The 15,026-nt window shown below is 42.1% G+C and overlaps 1 protein-coding gene across 6 annotated transcripts in view; it reads left to right on the top strand.

Moving 5' to 3' along the window:
* The first annotated feature begins 518 nt into the window (after positions 1-518).
* The window catches only part of SHLD1 (shieldin complex subunit 1), a 79,114-nt gene continuing 64,606 nt past the window's right edge, over positions 519-15,026 (top strand). The window contains exons 1-3 of one of the 6 annotated variants that reach the window (XM_077872295.1): positions 631-660; positions 2,811-2,935; positions 9,626-9,810. In XM_077872295.1, the coding sequence (XP_077728421.1) occupies positions 9,633-9,810 (178 nt within the window). In that variant the 5' untranslated portion in view covers positions 631-660; positions 2,811-2,935; positions 9,626-9,632. Of the gene's footprint in view, positions 661-775; positions 1,306-2,810; positions 2,936-6,708; positions 6,851-9,625; positions 9,811-15,026 lie in introns of those variants that run through there. The other 5 variants (XM_077872291.1, XM_077872292.1, XM_077872296.1 and 2 more) reach the window with 5 other exon arrangements.

Genomic DNA, 15,026 nt, shown 5'->3' with positions numbered 1-15,026 from the left:
GAAATTTACAGTTGCTGGGTTAGACTTTTCTGAATATGTTTTTACTTCTGACTTTATCTTTAAATTCGCCTTCAAATTTGGCATATGGTTTGACCAAACCTCAGCTAGCATTATTTAAAATATTCATGTCAAGTGAAGGATTCCTTAAATTTATGGGATTCTATCCTAAGATAGGCATCCGTAGAAGATGTGAATGTACAGGATTCTTTCAAGAAGATCGTGAAATGGGAGAATAACCTTCAATCTCCTTTGTGTGGTCATGCAATTCTGTCAGTTGTGCACGGCTAAACTGCATGCAACCTACTAAAATACTTGCGTTGTCTTTGTTAATTTCTCTCTACTCTTCATGTTTTTTAAAACGTAGACATTTAAATTCTTAAAATTTAAATTTTTAAAAATTTAAATGTTTTCCCGTTTCCTTTAGCGTCCACCAAGAGCATTTATCAGTAAGCCTTCAGAAATTGTCCGAACTGTTTGTCAAGAGCGCAAAACTTCACTGGCTGGGCGAATGCCCTCAGTCAAGATGGCCGCGACTACATTCCAGTGCCCTTCCTTGCCCTCAACAAACGTGGCTACAATGACTTCCTTTCAAACTGGCTTTTCCCATAACAAACATGGCGCCTCTGCTTCCGGATTTCGATGCGCTGTTCTTGAGGGCCGGTGAGTGTTAATGGGGACTTTGCAGTTTTTCTCAATTAACTTGTCTCCGTGGGCTGAGGCGTGACCTGGGATCCGGAGTAGGCAGAAGGTCTGGGCAACGCATCAGATCGTTCTCTCATACTTGGGAAGTTATGGCGGCGTCTCTTGACACGGTTCCAATTTCCTGGTGTCCCCCCTCCCTCCTTAACCCAACAACACGTGGCCTCTGCGGCCAGCTCTTTGGGGGACATCACCTAAATTTGCAGGCAGTGTGACCGGATGCCCTTCCGTTCTTATTCTCCTTTTTTTAAAAACCAGCTTGTTATTTTTACATATTTATTTATTTAAAAAAACAGCTTTCTAAAGATATAATTCACATTCCGTAAGACTCATCTGTTTAAAATGTAAAATTCAGTGGCTTTCCAGATATTCCCAGAATTGTGCGGCCATCGCCACAACGTGATTTTAGAGAACATTTTCATCACCCCGAAGAAGTCTCCTGCACCCGTTCGTGGGTTCCATTCACCGTGATCTTCCAGTCTTAGACGTATTGTCTAAGTAGTAGACTAGTCTACTTTCTATAAATCGATCAATTTGGAATTTGATAGAAATAGACTCATACAGCATGTGGTCATCAGATAAACGGAAGCATATTTAAAGTTCTGAGTAAGTAATTCGAGCCAGAAGCGATTCAAATTGGGCAGTGGCCAGTCTAGCAGGTAGGAAGGACTCTCAGGAGCCGAGCAAAATGAAAGACTTAGGGCCTCAGGGAGCAGGAACAAGGAGTTACACTAGGCCAAAAAAGCAAGTTGGTTATCACAAGGTTACTCCTCTGTAGGGGATGGCAAGGATCTATCTGGCAGATTACCTAAGGAGGGCTGATCAGGCGATTCCTGATTGGTTGTGGAGTTTAGCACAAGTGACACCATTTTGGATCTGTTGCCTGTTTTCTAACACTGGCTTCTTATCACTAAGTATCATATTTTAAGTTTGTCCTTGTGGCATGTATTAGAACTTAATATTTTTATAAAGCTGAAAAATATTCTGTGTGGGCATATATCCCATTTTATTCATCCACTCGTGTTGACGGACATTTGGATTGTTTCTACTTCTTGCCTGTTATGGATAAAGCTGCTCCGAACACTTGTGTAAAGTTTGTGTGGACATGTATTTTTATTTCTCTTGAGCATATGCATAGGAGTGGAATTGCCAGGTTAAAGTGTAACCCCATTTAAGCTTTTGAAGCACTATTGAACTGTTTTTCTAAGTGCCAACGACTTTCTCTGTGTGGATATCCAGTTGTCCCAGTGTTGAAAAGACCATCCTTTCCTTCTCCTGCGTAATTGTTTTGGCACCCTGTGGAAAATCAATTGACCGCGACTGTAAGATTTTACTTCTGGACTCTCAGTTCTAGTCTGTTGGCCTATATGTCCATCCTTATGCCAGGACTGCACAGTCTTGAGTATTGTGACTTCTTAGTAAGTTTTGAAAGAAAAAACTTTGTTCTTTTTTCAAGATTGTTTTGGCTATTCTGGATCCCATGTATTTCTGTATGAATTTTTTAAGCACTTTTGTCAATGTCTGCAAAAAAGAAAAAAAAGCCAACCGGGATGCAGCTAAGAATTACATTGATATGTAGATCAATTTGAGCCATGTTGACATCTTAAAATATTGTCTTCCAATCCATAAATGTAGGATATATTTTCATTCGTTTAGATTTTTCATGTCTTTCAACATGTTTAAAAAGATTTTATTTTTAAGTAATCTCTACACCCAACATGGGACTTGATTTTTTAACCCCAAGATCAAGAGTCATATGTTCTACTGGCTGAACTAGCCAGGCACCTCCTTTCAAAAAAAAAAAAAAAAAAAAAAATTTATATATATATATATATATATATATATATATATATATATATATATAGTTTATATATATATAGTTTTTATTGTACATGCCTTACTCATTTTTATTAATTATATTTTAAATATTTTATTCTTTTTGATGCTATTGTAAATGGAATTATGTTCTCAATTGTAGGATTGTTTATTGCTAGTATATGTAAATATTTACATAATATTTTCACACATTTTTTTGCTAGTGTAAAATCATTTGCATATACTTTTACTATATTGATCTTATATCCAACAGTCTTGTGTGGTTTTTTTTTAAGATTTTATTTATGTATTCATGAGAGACACAGAGGCAGAGACATAGGCGGAGGGAGTGGGACTTGATCCAGGACCCCAGGATCACAACTTGAGCCAAAGGCAGACACTCAACCACTGAACCACCCAGGTACCTCTCCAACAATCTTGTTTAAGTTGTTTAATGGTTCTACTGGTTTCTAAAGAGGATGCCTTAGAATTTCCTATCCACAAGATCACATCTTCTGCTAATAGAAATAGTTTTACTTCTCTCATATATGAAAATCTTTATGGAAGACTTTTATCTGATTTTCTTGCCTAATTGTGCTGGCTAAAACTGCCAGTATAATGTTGAATAGAAGTGATTAGAGCAGACATCATTATCTTGTTCCTGAACTCAGAGGGAAAACATTTAGTCTTTTACCATGAAGTATGATGCTAGCTCTGCATTTTTTTTTTTTTTCAAAAAAATGCTCTTTATCAGATGGAGGAAGTTCCTTTCTATTTCTGGTTTGTTGGGTATTTTGATCATGAAAAAGTATTTGACTTTATCAAATGCTGTGTGTTGTGGTTTTTGTCTTTTATTCTAATATAGTGTATTACATTGATTGACTTTCAGACATTAAAACAACTTGAATTCCTAGGATAAGTTCCAGTTCCACTGGGTTATGGAGTAAAATCCTTTTTATGTTTTGCTGAGTTTGGTTTGCTGTATTCTGTCAAGGATTTTTGTTTCATAATATTGATCTGTAGTTTTTTGTGATATCTTTGTCCTGGACTTAAATTGGGACATGTTCCCTCCTCTTCCATTTTTTAGTAGAGTTATCTAGGCGTGGGAAAGATAAGTGCAGTAGGAGGAAATGGGGCTTGTTGGAGAACTTGAAGGAAAGCCATAATGCTTGAAGCCTGGAAAGCAGTGGAGTATCCAGGCTAGAGAGAAATTTTTGGATGGTGATTAATGTCTTAGAGGAGGAAAGAAGATAGAGCCTTGGACTAAACGTGGAGGAAGTCCAGTTGGGGATGGAGGATGAGCCACAGAGCAGGCAGGAAGGAACAAAGGCAAACAGATGGGAGGACAGTCAGGAGAGGGGCTCCCTGAAAAGCAAACAAAGGATGGCAGAGTTTCTAGAAGTTATACAAGAGTGATTGAGTTGGTGGAGCTCAGAAAATGAGCCAATTTAGATTCTTGAGAAGTTTGTGGAAGGGAGAGGAGACTTGCTGTGGGGAGGGCAGGTGCCAAAGATTTTCTTTTCACTTTTTTTCTTTCTTGGCAACTTTTAATGTTGATGTGATTTTATACCTTCAAAAAATTGCAAGATTAGTATAGAGAACTCCCAAATAATATTTTCCAGGTCTACCAATTGTCTCTACTTGCCCCATCCATTTACTTTATCATTCTCTTTCTCTTTCACACACACACTTAGAACTATTTTAGAGTATGTTGCACACATCATGTCCCCCTACCAATGAATATTTGAGTGGCATTTTCAAAGAACAAGGACATTCTCCTATATACCAGGTTTTGTTGAAAATGGGAGTGATTTGGGCATATTGAAAAATTTAAGTGTAGGTCCAGTGGAGCAGAAGTGGGAGAGGGGGGTCATTACTGAAGGCTTGATGAAGGGTCCAGAGAGTGTGATTTAAGGAGTAAGTGGAAGCATTGGACTCTGCCCCAGGAGGGACAGCTCTCCATGGTGAAGAGAACTGAAGTAGTGGACAAAAGTGGGAGTCTTGGCTCTGTTTGATAGGGGAGTGGAGGAGGTTCCTCTCTGCAGGATTCCGTTTCCTTTGTCAGGAAGTGAGCAGATCTACTGAAAAGAGCAGAAAGGTATGTGAGAGATGGGAAGGGTCTGACTTGAAGAAGACTGGAGAAAACATGAGAGTCAAGGGGTTATGAGATAAACACCTCAAGATTCATGTGGCCAGACAGCCCATTTCAAGCTGATGCTCATTCATTTTAGGGTGAGCCAGCTTGTTCTATGTAGTGACTCAGGGCTAGCGCCTGAGAGTGGGTAGGTAAGTTGAGTTCATCTAGGCTGGTGTTTTGTCAAAGGAGTGTGATAAAAGGACAGAATGGCTAGGGAAGGGAAGTTTAGGGTACTAACCAGATAATGAACTATAGAATACACTGGATAAGGATGAAAGAAGTAATATGGGTGCTGAATGGGAAATAGAAGGGCAAATAGATGGTGAGGGTAGGCTGGGAAGATAGGAGCCTGTAAATTGTTTTTTAATTATTACTATTTCACTTATTGGAGCTAGACATTACTGAGCATGCATTCTGTACTGAGTATTTTACATGCATTAACTTCATATAATTCCTATGACAACTATATGAGGTAAGCATAGTCATCAAGGCATTATTTTAAAAGGTTGTATTTATTTATTTATGTATTTAAAGAGAGGGCACATGCATGAGTGTGAGTGGCAGGGGGAGGGGTAGAGGAGAGGGAGAGAGAGAGAATCTTAAGCAGACTCCACGCTGGTTGGGGCTTGACCTCAGGGCCTTGAGATCATGACTTGAGCTGAAATCAAGAGTCAGGCATCACCCTAGGTCATTGTTATATATGAGGAAACTGAGAGTGACTTGCCCAAGGTGACACAGCTAAAAAGTGACAGCAGGGGTGCAAACCCGAGTCTCTCACTTCAAAGGCACTACGCATCTCTGGACCTTTCTGCAGAGCTCCCCAGTTGTGTTCCCTGCTTCACTTATACCCTCTTCCAACCCATGCTTCATTTAGCTGACAGCGTGAGCATTGGAAACACAGATTGATCATATCACACACTAACTCAGAAGCTTTCAGTACATTTAAACGGAAATATATACACAAAGATGAACAGGTGAATAGAGAGTTGGGTAGATGGATAGTTTTGTGTTAAGGAAAATCATAGTAGTATGATAGTAGTATGAATGTTAATTGTAAATTCTAGACAGCAGGTATGGAGATGGTCATTGGATGATTCTTTCCACTTTTCTTCATGTTCGAACATTTTCATGTAAAATGTTGGGAAGGAAGAGCCGTGATTGGGAAAAAAGTTGAAGTTAAATGGTTTTTTAGATGGGACCTTGACTGACTAGGATTTGTAGGTCTGTAAGGGTCTGTAGTCACGGAAAAATGGCTGTCTTTGCTCAGCAAGCAGCTTGTAACGTACTGAGAGACTTTTTGTGCCTCTACCTCTCCATTATTGGAAAAGAATGCTTACATTGTGTAATTAAAGTACTTTTAAGAGAGGATAATAAGCTCTTCTGGAGAAGGAAGTAGAACCACCCATTGAAAGTTGTAGCGCAAAGATAATCATTGCATTCTATTTGTCAGCTTAGGTGTTTGCAGACCATTGAAAGGGTCTCATCTGTCCCTAGTACTTGGCTTTCTCCTGTGCAAACTCAGACTTCCAGGTATTTTGCATTCACAGGCTCTGACTTTGTAATAAACAGGATTCTGCCTTTCAGTAGGCTGGCTTTCTTTCTTTCTTTCTTTTTCAAATGCCCAGTTTGGAACATATTTGGCGTTTAATACCAAATGCTTCTAAAAGAAAAGATGGATGTCACATCACCGTGCTACTTGTTTTCAAGAGGGATTTTTTCCATTTGTTTCACTAACAACACTCTTGCTTGAGGGTCAATATCAAAGTCTTCTTTTCAGGCAGGCAGGATATACTGCTGTCCTTCACTGACCTGTTTTTTCCCTCCCAGGAGCTTCCAGAGCAGTGTTTGGTCACATGACGGGAGAAGGAAAAGACACCAATGCCTGTGGCAGAGGTGTCTACTGATACTTCAGGCTTGATTGGCTGATATAACATGTGTGAAGAGACAGGATGTTCTTGCTTCTTTGGGAACCTTGATCCCTCTGCTTCTTTCAGAAGCAATCAGCTGCTATCTTGGCTCACTCTCTGCCTAAGTGAATGTTCACAGCAGCATGTGACCGGGTGTCCTCAAACAAGAAGAATCTTGCCAGGCCTCACTGTTGATTTGTTTTTATACACCCCTGCCTTTGCCTGATCAGGTGGTACTTTGGGCTGTGCAGATGCAAGAGCCTGGGAGGTCTTGGAGCTGGGTTCATCCTAGGTTGGTACTTCTTAGATGAATTTCTTTGGGCAAATTACCCTACCTCCCTCTGGGTCTGACTGTCTGCTTGTGGTCATAGGGTAATAGTAGGATGACATGCTTCATAGGGCTCTTAGCACAATGCTTGGCATCCAACAAACACTGGATAAATGTTATCTAGTCTTATTATTATACTATTCATGTTTTCTGAAATTGCTTGTTTCATTCAAACATGTGTCTTTGAGATCTTTCAAGTTCCAGATGTCATTTTTCACAGCTGCTCAGTGTTCCATAGTTTGGATTACTGCCTCCTCCTAAAACCATTCCTCCTCTAGTTTTCTCTAACTCAGTAGATAAAACAAACCCAGCTGTCGAAGCTCTCACTCCTTGTTGACTCTCACTTTCTCTTTAGCTCCTTTATCCATTCAGTTATTAAGTTCTATTCTCATTTTAGTTCCTAAATATGTTACTTAATCTGTCCCCTGCTCTTGTGTACCTTGTCCTCGTACACAGGCTCCTCCTCTCTTACCAGGATCATGGCAAGTGAAGGAATTCCTGTTGCTTCTCAGATTGCCTGCCACTGGACTGAAGCCCTGCAAATCCATCTCCTATCCAGCTGCCAGATCTGTAGATCTGACCATGTAGCTCCTCTGCATGGTGCATGGTGGCCCATGGCAGGCAAAATGCTCTAATATGATTTGTTGATGACAGTAATTTATGAAACACAGAGTTGCAGAGGGCTTAGGATCTCCCTAGGCCCATAGTTATTTGATAGGGGTGGGCAGGGCTGAGTTCATTGTAAAGAACCCTCCAGCAGAGAAACCAGCATCCACAAGTAAACGTGAACAGGGGAGGGAGGGTAAGGAACACCTAATTTTATTTTATTTTATTCTTTTAGGAGCACCTAATATTTTTTTTTAATATTTTATTTATTTATTTATGAGAGACACAGAGAGAGAGAGAGAGAGGCAGAGACACAGGCAGAGGGAGAAGCAGGCTCCCTGTGGGGAACTCGATGTGGGACTCAATCTCAGGACTCCGAGATCACGACCTGAGCCAAAGGCAGATGCTCAACTACTGAGCCACCCAGGTGCCCCGGGGAACACTTAATTTTTTTTTAAAGATTTTATTTATTTATTCATGAGAGACCAGAGAGAGAGAGAGAGAGAGAGAGAGAGAGAGAGGCAGAGACACAGGCAGAGGGAGAAGCAGGCCCCATGCAGGGAGCACTACGCGGAACTCGATCCCGGGTCCCCAGGATCATGCCCTGGGCCGAAGGCAGGCACTAGACCGCTGAGCCATCTGGGCTGCCCTACTTAATTTTTAACAAGGAATGTCCAAATGTGAACCCAGTAAGCCACCTTTGTAGTCTACAACTCAGCTGGAGAGTGTGTATATGCATGTTGCTGACAGCAGCCAGACCATGCTGCCTTCCCAGAGCTGAGGTAGGGATAGGGGAGAGCCCCACGGTCATCTAGCTGAAACCACAGGGTTGCCCTTCCCCAGTTGCCCACACACAACTGTCCTTTGACTCTCACTTTAAACTCCTGACACTCATGCCACTTGTGGTTGCCCAAGCTGGTTCTACTGGTATTTATGCTGTCTGCTGGTCATGGTCTGGCCTGCCCCTTGCTTGGGGATAACCCCGTCTAGAAAGCTCACTGTCCCTTTCTGAGTTCTTCTTTGTCTTGTCCTTCTGTTTACATGGTATGTCTCTGTTTTGGATTGGCCCAAACTGTGAGCAACTTGAAGAAGGGTTTATTACATTCACCTTTGTATATCCAGGACCTGGCATGTTAAATAATTGACTAAATGCATGTTTCAGTAGGCCACAGATAAAAATACAAGTCACCTACAATCTCAGTGTTCAGAAATTAAACCCCTGGGTAGCCTGGGTGGTTCAGCGGTTTAGTGCCGCCTTCGGCCCAGGGTGTGATCCTGGAGACCTGGGATCGAGTCCCACGTCGGGCTCCCTGCATGGAGCCTGCTTCTCCCTCTGTCTGTGTCTCTGCCTCTCTCTGTGTGTGTCTCTCATGAATAAATAAATAGAATCTTAAAAAAAAAAGAAAAAAATTAAACCCCCGAATTAATTACCATTGAAATTAATTTGGAATATACCCCTCCAGATGCTTTTTTTAAAAGCTATAGATCTGTAGATCTCTCTCTCTTGCTCTCTCTCTCTCTTTCTCACACATAAACACACACATGATATTGTATTTTATAAAATCTGGATCAAATTCTACCTATTGTTTAGAAATCTTTTTCCACATGATATGTCATAAACAGTTTCTTTTCTCATTAAGTATTCTTGTAGTTCTTGGATTATAGTGCCGCACAGTGTTTCATCATTATCAGACATGCAGCTTATTCTCCAGCTGAAATTATTTTATATATTTTTAAGATTTGTTTATTTTGGAGAGAGAGAGAGTGCATGAGCAGGAGGGGCAGAGGGAGAGGGAGAGAGAATCTGCAAATAGACCTCATAATCTCAGGACCCTGAGATCATGGCCTGAGCTGAAACTAAGAGTCTGATGCTTAACCCACTGAGCCACCCAGACGCCCCTCCAACTGAAATTATCAATGGTTTCTTTCTGTGCCAAGAGCATTTGTTTTTCCTGATGAAGAAACGTGGTAAGCACATAGTAGGTCTAAAGTAGGACAGGGAAGACTGTTAGGAAAGTAAAGCCTTCTGGGACTTTAAGTGGCAGAGGCTGGAACTTTTGCCCTTCAAGCTGTGGCCAAAATGGCGGCTCCTCTTGCGCCATGCCTTTTGTATAAAATTGTTTTTTTCCATAGCAGGACTATGGCGACCCAGGAAGCCACTCCAGGCAGCCAGTCAGAGGAGAGCAGTGTGTTGGACTTGCCATCGGTTTATGACATAAGAGATTACATTCTGCAGAGACCCCAGCAGGAGGCCGGCAGCGAGGCTTTCAGCTCAGAGGAAGCCCTTTCTATTCCTTGCTCCTCTGATGTGGATTCAGGTAAGAAGCAGGGTTTAAAACAAGCTAACATTGACACACACACAGAAACACCCTGATAAATATGGGTACGTTGTTCATTTGTCTCTCTCCCTTCCGATAGCACCTCTCTGAGGAACATTCATTGTCTCAGGTGGAAAACATCTTATCTAGCACAGCTGTGGGGAGAGATTTCGCAGGACAAACTCTCTGGTATAACTAGGACAAGGAACTGTTTTCTGGAGGCCTATTTATTTATTTATTTATTTATTTATTTATTTATTTATTTAAGACACACAGAGAGAGGCACAGACATAGGCAGAGGGAGAAGCAGGCTCCATGCAGGGAGCCCGATGCAGGACTTGATCCTGGAACCCTGGGATCATGCCTTGAGCTGAAGGCAGATGCCCAACCACTGAGCCACCCAGGTGCCCCTCTGGAGGCCTTTTGTGTCTGAGTCCCTTTTTAATCTCTGTCCGGCTGCATTCAGAGACTCAACAGGGAGAGGGTGGAATTGTTTCTTGTTTTGTTCTTTTGAAACTTGAGAAAGTAGCAATGTGAGCCTGTTACATGTTACAGAGCATGTAATGGGGACTTTAGTCTTCCTTGCATGGAAGTATACTCTGTATTTGGGAACAACTTTTCTACAAATTTCCATGACTGAATTGCTAAAAAGCCTATTATTTAAGCTTAATGATGATTTCTTGACATAGTTAGTGACCATCTCTGGTTGCAAAGCCCTTATCTTCTTCCCTATTCATTGCCCAGCCCAGACCCTGAGGTCCACAGACCTGGACTCAAAGCCCTGCCACTTACTGGCTGTGGGACTTGGGGCACGTTTCCTAACAGCTCTGAGCTCTGTGTATTTGACATCATCTCTTAGATTTCTGTTAGACTTCTTAAATTTGATATATCCTAAACCAAATTGCTAATTCCTCTACCTGTCCCCAGTTCCTCCCCACCTTGTATATGCACACCTATTCCTCAAGGCTTTCTCATCCCAAAAAGCACTTTTATCCATCTGTTCACTTAGGCCCAAACCTAGGAGTCATTCTCAACCTCTCTCACATCCAGCCCATCACTGTCAGCTCCACTGAATATCTAGAACCTAAACAGTTTGTTCGTCTCTATGACCACCACACTAGTCTGGGCCACTTTTGTGTGTCTTCTGGATTATGGTTGTCTCCTAACCAGCTCTTTCCATACCCACCCTTCTCCTTCTACAGTCTCTTCTCAACACAGCCACCAGAAGATCCTTCTAAAATATAAATCAGTTCATGTTAGTCCTTGGTACAGAACTCCCTTGGCTTCTCATCTGTCTCAGAGCAAAAGCTGAAGTCTTTACCTGGCACTCATGCTGTCTGGGCCCTGGGCCTGCTGCCTCTCTAACCTCACCTTCTACCATTCTCCTTGCCTTTACTGGGCTGGGCCGCTGTCACACCAAGTGTGCATTCACTCTTCACAAGGTCCATCCTTACCTCCCAAGTCTAAGAGCCAGCCACCCTCACCCTTACCTTCGAGTCTAAGAGCCAGCCACCCTCCCTCCTGCTGAGGTTTTTTTTGTCATACTCTTCCCAGGCTCTATTCTTCTCCACAGCACGAGTACCATTGGGCACCAGGTATGACTCTTAATTGGTCTCCCCTCACTGAAACATCAACTCCAAGATAGCAGGTACTCAATAAATACTTGTATGAGGAATGAATGATAAATGTTAATTGCTATTACTATTTCATTATGAGATATACCTAGATGGATTTAGGGCTGAACTTGATCCCAACATAAAACATCTCTCTTCCCCCACCACCTACACCCCCACACGTAGCTTAAGGCTGATGATGAGCAGTTTTGGAAAGTTCCATGTATAAGGAGTGGGAGTCATAGTCATAGTCACTGAATTAGGTGAAGCCTGAATTTAGCCCCATAGCACCATCAGTGTTGGAGGAGATTGTCCAACTGTATGTAACTGATGGAGACGTGGCCAAACTGTCAGCCATTAATGTGTGCGTAGCGAGTTATCAAGTCATGTGCAATGGTATAAATCCTGTGCTGTTTCTGTCAAGATAGAACACAAGAGGTGTGTAATGTGCACCCCACACCCAGGTGAGTCCCTCTAGGTCCGTGCCCTTCATGTTCCCAGCTCTCATTTCTCCTCCCTGCTTGAGCCTCTGCCCCAACCCTGGGTGCCCAGGGCCTCCACATGTCACCCATCAAAGCCTCCCAAAAAATAGTTTGAAACTTGGACTGAAAGATAAATGACTAATTGTAGCTTCAAGTGTTAGCTTTTCCAAGAGGGTCTTTGTTTAAGAGTACCTAGCCCTAAAAGAATGGTTTAATTTCAGGAATCAAGGACAGGTAGAAGAGAGATTTGGAGGCTCTGTCTCTCTTATGCTCCTAAAATGCATCCTATTCATGTTTTCTTTACCTACACATTCTCACACACACCTCCTCCCCCATGTACCCCAACTTGACCTTTCCAAACGAAACCCTTCCTAGCATCCAGTTTTATCTCCTGTTCTTCCCCGGGGCTATGTCTCATCATCATCTGCAGCTTGTGTTTAAAACACTCACATTGGTTTGCATGTACTACCCCAAGGAAGGTTCTACAATTACTTTTCTCTGTATAGCTAGATGCTGGAATGTCTTAGAATATGTGGATACTGATCAGTCCCATTTATGGTGAGCTTGCTCCCTGTCAGATTTTGTGTCATTGGGCTCCATGCTAAGTGTTTCACAAAGATTGCTACATTTAATTCTTACCACAAACCTGAGAAGTAGAAAGCAACCCTATTTTATAAATAAGGAAATGTAGGGGTGCCCCGGGTAGCTCAGTTGGTTAAGTGTCTGCCTTCAGCTCAGGTCATGATCCCAGGGTCCTGGGATCAAGTCCCACATTGGACGTCCTACTCCACAGGGAGCTTGCTTCTACCTCTCCCTCTGCCTGCCCCTCCCCCTGCTTGTGCTCATGTATTCCCTCTGTCAAATAAATAAATAAAACCTTTAAATAAATAAATAAATAAATAAATAAATAAATAAATAAATAAGGAAATGTAGACTTGGAGACTTTAGGAAGCTTGCCAGTGTCACTTAGTAAATGGGGTAGCTGGGCTGAACCCCAAAGGCACTGTTCTAAATCACATTTTTATTAGAAAAAAGTTGCTTTTTCTTTCTTCTTAAAGATTTTATTTATTTATGAGAGAAACAAAGAGAGAGGCAGAGACACAGGTAGAGGGAGAAACGGATCCCCATAGGGAACCAGATATGGGACTCGATCCTGGGACTTGGGGTTGTGCCCTGAGCCCAAGGCAGATGCTCAACCACTGAGCCACCCAGGTGTCCCAAAAGTTGCTTTTTCTAACAAAAATAACCAAGTAGAGGATATCACTGCAATAAGGAGCTGCCCAGAAATAAATTTAGGCAAGTTTGTTAGCTTGGTATTGCAAACAACTCATTTTGGGAGGGGGTAATTTTAGGGAGGAATGTTAAATTTTTAGTACTATTTTATTCAGACTTAAATATTTATTTATTTATTTTTAAAGATTTTATTTATTTATTTGAGGGAGTGGTGGGAGGAGCAGAGAGGGAAGGAGAGGGAGGGGGAAAGAATCTCAAGCAGACTTGGCACTGACTGAGTGAGCAGCCTAACATGGGGCTCGATGTTATGACCCCAAGATTATGACCTGAGACAAATCAAGAGCACCGACTCTTAACCAACTGAACTTAATGGATTGAGCCAGGTGCCCAGAATTAAATATTTAAAAGCAATTTTATTTTGCTATGCAGTCCACCATTCTGCAATACCTTTATATGCTATGCCATCTATTACTCAACAGTACATATTATGATTACTTAAAATTGGACCAGATCCACCTAAAGCTTCCTAAGAACTAGTGAAAATTATATCTTTCAGCCATGATGGGAGCAGGGTTTATGCTAGGATCAAATGGAAGGCAGCCACCTTTGTATTTAGTAGCTTCATAGCTGATAGTTTATGGTAAGTGGAAATAAATCCACTCAGCTTTCGCCACCAAAAGGGAACTTCATTCTAATATCACTAGGTAAAGTTTACACAGCTTGGAAGACTATTTATTTTGTTGTAATATTTTTGAGTTGTGAGAAAGAGATTTTTTAAAAAGATTTTATTTATTTATTTGACAGAGAGTACGAGCACAAGCAGGGGGATCAGCAGGGAGAGGGAGAGGGAGAAGTAGACTCTCCACTGAGCAGGGAGCCTGATGCGGGGCTTGATCCCAGGACCCCAGGATCATGACCGAGCTGAAGGCAGATGCTTAACCGACTGAGCCACCCAGGCGCTCCAGAAAGAGATGTTTTACAAAGTAAATTGAGGAAGGGTTGTCACTGGTAATCTGGCCATTACCAACCAATGAAATGGTTCAGGTGGACAATCCTAAACTCTGGGAGAAGTCACTGCCCTAATTGCCAAAACTGATTTGCTCTGGGCTGATCATCTTCCACCTCCATGTTCTCAAAATTGTCCAGGGTCTTTAGTTTTAATTTTCTGTTTGTAAGTAGGATCCACCTTCCTACCCTTTATCGTGTTCATGGGTGGTTTTAGTTGTAGGTTCCCTCCCCCATGCCTTTCAGCAGATTTTGCCCACAGTTTAATCTAGTTCTGATAACACTGGATCTATTTGCTCAGAGACAGAGCCTGCGTTTACATTAGTCTCTCTTGGTGCTCTGGTGGCTACCATTCTGTCTCAGACTTTTCACATATCTAGCTCCCAAGCCTACTGCATTTTTGGTTTGCTCGTTTGCTATTGTGTGTTATTAGGAAGTTGATCTTCTAGAGATTGGTAAATACAGTCAAAGGTTTCCAGCTGATAGTCACCATTGGGCTGTACCCACCCTAGTACTCTCTTGCTGTTGGCTACTCTCATGTAGCTTGTGCTTGGCTCACAATATAATTGACTAAGAACTGGTAGAGTATGGCAGGTTTACTTACAGTGCAATGGAGGTCTGAAGGTGAACCCAGGACCTGGAGCTCTAGCTGCTGGGTGAAATAGGAGCCAGGAGCTGACCACTAAGACTCAGTCAAATTAGCCCAGTTGTCAAAATCTGCAGTCAAAATTCAGACACACAGTTAGCAAGGGGGTGGAGCCACAGTGGTAGTATAGGGTACCCGCTGGTAGCAGAGCACAGCCCTCCAAGGGGTAATGCAGCAAGAGTACCCAGAAATCCCGGGCAGGTGGCAGGCAGTGTGCAGGTGGCTTATCAATGAGTG

Source organism: Canis aureus, chromosome 26 (genome assembly GCF_053574225.1).
Source record: "Canis aureus isolate CA01 chromosome 26, VMU_Caureus_v.1.0, whole genome shotgun sequence".
In the NCBI taxonomy this organism is placed as follows: Eukaryota; Metazoa; Chordata; class Mammalia; order Carnivora; family Canidae; genus Canis; species Canis aureus.
This window is presented reverse-complemented; position numbering and strand designations above follow the sequence as displayed.